Source organism: Nannobrachium achirus, assembly GCF_963921795.1.
Source record: "Nannobrachium achirus genome assembly, chromosome: 1".
NCBI lineage: Eukaryota > Metazoa > Chordata > Actinopteri > Myctophiformes > Myctophidae > Nannobrachium > Nannobrachium achirus.
This window is the reverse complement of record NC_137810.1, coordinates 10,807,281-10,815,085: the sequence shown is the minus strand read 5'-3', so window position 1 is coordinate 10,815,085 and position 7,805 is coordinate 10,807,281. Positions and strand designations below refer to the sequence as shown.

At 44.0% G+C, this 7,805-nt stretch overlaps 1 protein-coding gene across 1 annotated transcript in view; it reads left to right on the top strand.

The window, feature by feature from the left end:
* Positions 1 to 1,921: 1,921 nt before the first annotated feature.
* The window catches only part of LOC308282200 (GTP-binding protein REM 2-like), a gene marked incomplete at its 3' end in the record, with an annotated part of 20,605 nt that continues 14,721 nt past the window's right edge, over positions 1,922 to 7,805 (top strand). The window contains exons 1-2 of the mRNA XM_080722545.1: positions 1,922 to 2,216; positions 3,944 to 4,017. Coding sequence (XP_080578671.1) covers positions 1,925 to 2,216; positions 3,944 to 4,017 — 366 coding nt within the window. The 5' untranslated portion in view covers positions 1,922 to 1,924. The remainder of the gene's footprint in view (positions 2,217 to 3,943; positions 4,018 to 7,805) is intronic.

Below are 7,805 nucleotides of genomic sequence, written 5' to 3'. Positions count from 1 at the left end.
AGGGAAAAAAGACCCCCCAAAAATCTTCTTTAAGTAAGCATGTGAGGGGTCTATCTAGGGGGTTTTCATGATTCTGAATCCAGCATTTGTTTTGCACAAAAAACATTCTGGGCAAGAAATGGACCCAAAAAACTATGGTTTAGTGATGAGTCATCACTTTTCACAGTTGTGTAGGGTCCATTTTTAGCCCAAGGAATGTTTTTCGTGCAAAACAAATGCTTGCAATGGATTCAGAATCATGGAAAACCCCCTAGATAGACCCCTCACATGCTATTTAAAGAAGATTTTTTGGGGGGGTCTTTTTTCCCTAGTATGGTAAGTGAATTAGAGCCACTAGATCTCCCATGGGAAAAGTGCTTGGACCGTCAATTTTTGAATTCGGCGCACAAAAATACCCCTAGGTGCAAATTTTCACGCTTTCTGCCGGAAGTGAACACATTAGCCTATTTTTGTTACATATTTCTCCCACTAGTGGCTCCCTGCCCTGATGAGGAGCTGCCTCACTCACACTCAGAGGCGTCACACCAAATTCTGGGCCCTGGGTGCAAGGATTCACTGCGGGCCCCCCATGAAAGTTAACTATTGAAAATAGCAGATATACAAGCTCGCAGCGTGGCACCGAGTGCTTGTAGATCTGCTATTTTTAAAGATTGTGAAAATGTGTGTTGTTTTGTTTCCATGTCAGTGGTGCTCAAACTTTTTCATGTCAAGGGTCCCCATTAAGATGATATGTATTTGACCATGGACCCCCGTCTCAAAATATTTAGTTCCAGGGACCACCCAGAAGCAAAGTTTTAGTTAGAAATGTTCGCTTCAAAAATACATTATATTCAAAGATTTGCACACATTTTCACGACTTTTCAAAAATAGCAGATCTACAAGCTCGCAGCGCGGCACTCGGTGCCGCGCTGTGAGCTTGTATATCTGCTATTTTTCAATAGCTAAAGTTACTAGGGCCCCTCCATCTTGGGCCCTAGTAACTCAGTTCCACTTTCCCCCCCCTTGTGACGCCCCTGCTCACACTGCCAAATATGATCCACTGAAGCGTTATTTGGAATTGCACATGCGTTCTGGGCGGAGGCGTTTGATTATTGTCCACGACATTGCAAGCGGCGCGAAGGCCAGCGGACCTTGCCGGGGCCCTCATCCTCATGAATCCTTGCCGGGAGTTACGAAGCCGTGGTGAATGCAATCGTTATATTTATGCCCACGATAAACGCACCGCCGTGCGGTCCAAGCGACCAAAAAGGAGCGCTCCCTAGCGCCGGTTCAGCCAATCAAAAGCTTCCATGGGCGGGGTTTGCCCAGAACGCGTGTGCAATTACAAATCACGCTCCACTGAAACGCTTCAGGAAATGTTTTGTTCCTGCAGCAGACAGTCCTAATATTTATTCATTGTACGTGACAACAACGTGCTTATGGTAGTATTGTTATTGACTCCATACTGTTTACATATGGTTGCACTTTGCATATTTTTTAGCATGTTCATAATGGGGACTGCCCATAAGTCCGAAGGTTCATTAGTCCGAAGGTTCATTAGTCCGAATTTAGTTAGGCATAGTATTCTTAACAAATTCGGACTAATGAACGTTCGGACTAATGAACCTTCGGACCAATGCCATGGCACCCTTATAATTTATTGACTGTATGCTTTGGCAGTGACCCTTGTTGTTGTTGTTGTTGTTGTAGCCTACTATGCCTTTCTGGGAATGTACACATAGTTCATCCTATCCCAGCAATTCTCAACGTGTGGTTCAGGGACCCTCCGGGTTCCTTGTGGACCCTTATACTGTGAGAATGATCGAGGTCCTGGACATTAAAAAGTTTGACAACCACTCTCCTATTCTATCCTATCCTATCCCATCCCATCCCATTCCATCCCATCCCATCCCATCCCATCCTATCTCCCCTGCAGGTGGACAGTATGACCCTGTCCAGCACCCCAGCCGTCCGCAGGGGAAGCACCCCTCTGCCCATAAAGCACCAGCTGAGGCGTGAGGAAGCCGTCCATGATGATTGTGATTGGACGTTAGGTGTGCCTGGACCATCCGCTCCCCCAGTTAGCTTCAGCCCCATGCTGGACGACACCTCGGTGGAGGGCAGGCACCACGGGCCTTTACGGATTGCCCTGCTGGGGCAAAACGGGGTGGGGAAGACATCCCTGGCTATCGCCTTGACTGGGGACATGGACAGGACGGCGTCTGTTGATTCTGAAGGTACGGAGCTGTGTGTGCATGCTGGCGTACGTTTGCCTCATAGACTGTAAAAAATTATGAACAGTGGAAAGCCATTGATTTTCATGCTGCACAAATGAAGCTTTTTTTGGCCGTTGTATGGGTGCCGCCATCATTGTAGAAATCAACGTTCATTGGTAGAAATGGTACCATCTCGAATGCTATTGGCTGCCAATGGTCACGTGCAACCGCAGGGATACATGAGACATTGTCTTGAGCTTGCCGAAAATAAAGCGCACGAAAAAGAATCATCACAAGCCTATGATCACAAGCCCCTCCTACAGCTTACCCTGCTATAACATCAAATATAACATAAATTGGACCATATTTTCACAAAACACATATCATGGTGATTGAAACGAGGCTTTAAACTAGCGACAGGAAAGTAATTATGACAATGTTTATCAAGGTAAGAAAATCAAATGTAAAAGTTCAGGGGAAATGAATGGAATCCTATGGAGAACATGTTGCTTCTGGTACCAGAACAGCGTAACTAGCGGCCAATCATAGGAACTTTCAGTTCCGTGTTTACTTCATTTTAAATCGGGTCAAATACACCCCTGGTTTGCCTGCGTCCCCGTTTGTGTTAAAATGCAAGAAGTGTGTTTATAAGAAGACATATTGTTGTAGGGCAGTAGTTCTCAAACCGGGGTCTGGGGATCCCCAAGAGTCCTTAAAGGGGTTCCAGGGGGTCTCCAGCCCGTATTTTATACTTCAGATATTCCAAAATACACTGCGACACATTGTCACCTTGTAGATCTGCTATATTTTCAAAACATCTTGGACAAAATATAAAGGGTGCCATGATTTTTTCCCCCTGTACAACAGGATGATCAGCTATTATTATTATACTAGGAGGAAGATTTATTTCCAAAATAGTGTTCAAATTAAGTTTTTATGTGACCCAGCTGAATGAAGTTAGCCATACCCACAGTGTTGGGTCAGAGCAGTATAATCAGAGAGTGGTGTCACCGCGGGGTCAGAAACAGCGCTGGTCACGTGGTTCATTGTCACTTTACACCTCATAGACTTCAATGCATTTTGTAAACTTCCGGTTCGCCGTTTGTCACTATACGCCAATAGATGTGTGCGCAGAAGACCTGGCCCCATGAAGTGAACGGGAGTGACGCAACTCTCCATTCTAGGGCTCTGTGTTGGGTGAATGGTAAAAGGGGAGGGGATGAGTTTATGATGTCATTAGATCTGTGTTTTTTGACTCAGAGGCTTTAAGCTTTCAGGAAGAAACCAAAAATACAAAGGGAAGGCAAATTTGCACATTATAAACCCACCCAGTGGTCTATTAGAGTAATGTAATGTTAATGTTCCATGGACACATACAAAACAGAAAAAGTCCAAAACTATGGCACCACCTCTTTAAAGGAAATTGAATATCTTTTGAACCTTTTAACAACACACATCTTCTTGTATATGGGGGTCCCTGGCACAGAATCTTTTCAGAAGGGGGTCCACGGCCAAACGCGTATCAGGTCCTCGGCACGAAAATGTAGGTACACCAGTGTCTTTACTGTCCTGTTATACAAGCAGTGAAGAAGATGTCCCCGTGGCACTGCTGCTGCTGATGTCACGGTGCTGCCTGTAAAAATCTCTGTAGAGCGCACGGCACATGAATCCCAACAGTCCTCCCCCCGTCTCTCGCAGCCCTCTGAGACATAACTGCTGCTTTTCCCTCTGTCCCTGTCTGTCCCCAGGAGAGGGCTTTGTGCGCACAGTCACCGTGGACGAGGAGGACAGCACCATCATTATCTATGACAACTGGAGACAGGTGAGCCTTAACCCTCAACTACCGGGAACGCGCCCGAGTAAGTCACTATTTCTGCTATTTTTCAATATTTAAACCATTCAATAATTCAATGCCTAAATGGTTTAAACAATGCCTCTGAGAGCCTGCTCCTCTCACCGGGCCGCTGACACTCCCCTGCCTCCCCTCCAGGGTGCTCTATATCTCTCCATCCCATACGTGTTCGGTTGCTTAGCGATGCAGCCTCTGTTGTCGTTTTACATGGCGTTGCTGTCTGTCGGGGCGGAAACCTTGCATGTCCATGTTTCGACTTTCTTGTAAATGAATGCTACTTGGTCATGCTGCCAGTGTCACACGAAAGAGAGCATATATAGCTCACGATGCGTCACGAATCTGGCGACGCCATGCGTTGTGTGCGATTTGCTATTTGAAAGTGAAAAATGGTTTAGTGTGTCTGTGGGTATTGTAACCAGTAAGACGCCTAAGGGAAAAAAGCACAGGACGGAATTCACACAGGACGGGACAGAATTCACACAGGACAGAATTCACACAGGACAGAATTCACACAGGACAGAATTCATTTGCAAGTGTGATTCGAGTTGCGGTTGGTTGTTTAAGTTGGACAAAATGTGGACAAAATATTTTCCCAAATATGGAAATGACTGATGTCTGACATCATAGATGTCTTATGTTATAGACCACATGAGACTCACACAATGTGTCCAAATATGGGCATTAAAAGCTATGGGCTTAATATTGATGACATCAGGGATCTCCATATATGGGCATACAAGCGACAAGGCATTTTATTGAACCAATGAAATGTATTACTATTACCGGTAATTAACTCATTGTGTGCCAGGCCTGATAATCCCAAGATTATTTCAATGTCTTTCCCTGCCAGGCCCGATAATCCAGAGAAAAACATTTTTTTTTTTTTTTTTTTTTTTCAAAAATATTTTTGACCCCAAAAAAATGTAGTAGGCATGATAGCAATCGCGAAATTGCATGTTTAACCCCCATAGCAACACCATCTTTCAAACATGGCAGCCATCTTTGTTTACATTTTAGGAAAACATAATGGCTGCTATCTCATGAATGCCTGAACGGATTTCCATTCGGATTTTTTTTGTTTGAAAGCTGTGAGCAATGTGGACACACGTGGTGCATTATCTAGGCATGGGTGTGCATGATCCGTGCACTATGAATTACATGGAAGTCTATGGAGACTGGAGGCATATGAGAGTACGAAGGTATTGTTAAATGGCAGGGAATGTGTTTGCCAGACCCATGAAATGGGTAGGCCTACATAAGCAAATGTCTGTCCGGGTTTTCTATATAAAGGGTATATATGATGATGACATGATGATGACATGCCTACAAAAGGCATGATGTCATAAATGATGATGACAGACAGGGGGTCTGGCACAACCAGGTTGACCTGGTCTAGTTTTAACAACAGCTTGTGACAAAATAATACATTGGATCCAGTGGAACACAGGTTCATTGTGACACACAAGAATTCCACCCGACATCAGTATATACTGTACTGTACCGTGAGCGTTAGTTTTCCCCTGCGTTCGGTCGTGATGTTTTGGGGTCTATTATCCCTGTGTCCACACAGACGAGCTGCCTAGGGAAACAACGCACATGCAGCTGCTTTTCTGCCTCACTAGTGATCGCTACCGGATAAAGTGAGAAGAACAGGGAAAATGGTTCAACAAAGTACAGGGTATGAGATGAAGGGATTCGATAAATCATGATCCTAAATGACCTCCTCTAGTTATTCTGTACAACCCCCATTTCTGCCAGACTTGACTATACCTGCCTTAAAGAGGATTTATCATACCTGCCACTCTTATAACTTTATTTTTGTATCTAGAATCTTACAGTGGTACATTTCAGTCAGTTATTATACAGAATGGCTCATTCATTTGCTCCGGTTGGGGTTAGGATGAAATGTACTCATAAATGGCACTGCTCACTTCACACTAGGTGTGATGTTTTTACTCAGCTGCCTACAGACCTTCTGGAATATCTGGGCCTTGAAGTTGTGCCCCTGGCCATGTGGAGCTCCTGAGGAGCACAAACGACATAACACCGTGGCTGCGTCCTTTCTTTCTGCCATGGTAGCAGCACTCTGGTTTCTAACCGCATATATATATGCCTCAGGCCACTATCTAACAAAGTGTATTCTGAGTGGTTGAGTGGTTTGGGACGGTGGCAACCGGTTCACTGCTGACCACGTGGCAAAGTAATGCCACCTTTCATCGCAGGAGGCTGCAGTTCCCTGGGTGGAGATGGAGGCTTAATTACCCTAGCACACGTTTCACATAGTAATGTGATGTCATATGACATATTCATTGACCGCTGCATGTATATGTACACTTTGTGTTTTTAGAATTTGGATAAATTTGATTATAATGTGATCAAGACAACAGTAAGCTATATCCTTGTCTGTGCAAAAAAAGGCGCCTCTCTAATGTCCTACTTCTATTTTGTGTAAATTACATTACGCTGCATTAATAGGATAGATTGATACTAGTAGACCTCAATTCAACTGGGGTTTTGAGTAGGGTTGCCACCCGTTCCGTATAATACGGAATCGTTCCGTATTGGACAATTAAAAGATGCGTTCCGTATTGAACCAATACGGAACGCGGTTTGTTCCGTATTTAACCAAATGCCCCATAAAGGTCTGTCACACAAACCTCAACACAGAATTTAACAATAATGAATGAAATAAAACACAGGAAAAGACAGCAAAAGGAGGGAGAGGCACGAAGGACCTTCTGTGAGGCGGCTCGCAGTCGCTGCGGTGCGCTCTACGCTCTGCCTATAGTGGGGTTCCGTGTACATGTAATTTTTGGTTTTCATTTTAAATTTGTGTTAAAGTTTATTTTTCACTTCCAATTTGTAGATTATGATCTATAGAACAATTTTGGTTCGAGTGTCAAGACAGTAGATTGTAGACAGTAGACACTTTATAAAATAGGCTATGCTCAGGTTTAGGCTAGTGAAGCCTATTCAGCCTAAAGTAAAAATTTTCAATGTTCATAAAATAGGCTATGCTCAGGTTTAGGCTAGTGAAGCCTATTCAGCCTAAAGTAAAAATGTTTAATCTTCGTTGCTAATAAAGCACTTTAAACTTTAAGTATATGACTTAATGGTTTCTTGACTACCTTCTCTTTACTGACCACCAAGTGACCCAAGAGCCAGGTTCAAATCATTCATACATTGCTTTATTTCATACAAAATTAACTTATTCATATTTTAGAAACAATTGGCCACTTCAAACTGCAAAACAATATAGGTTATACCATGTTGTGTGTTATAGTTATAACTATTCTATGCATTTCATGGGTTTGGGACTGCATTTTTTCGCCGGCCGGCGGCTGTGCCACGCGCACGGAACGCACGCACCGCGTGCCCGGAAGAGGTGTTCCTTATTTCAATTTCTGAAAGGTGGCAACCCTAGTTTTGAGTGAGATAAACACATACTGTACACGTGACATGTGTAATATTTCCTCCCTGCTGTCGGTTTTTGTTAGCCTCGTAAACCTCGTAAATCTACGTTTTTATTTGCTTTAGAAAGCAAATGAAAAAGTAGATTTCCGGAGGAGGCTGGTTTTACGAGGCGGTGTCAGGCAAACTCGCCGAAAACATATTTGCCAAAATACTGGTCCTTTTCCTTTAGCCGGGCACTTTAGCTGTCGAGAACAGTCTTTCCGCCTACTGTCTCGATTCACTTACGCCGCCTGGCCGTTGAAGCTGTGACAGTGGTGTTACCTGTCAAACGGTGACCATTACAC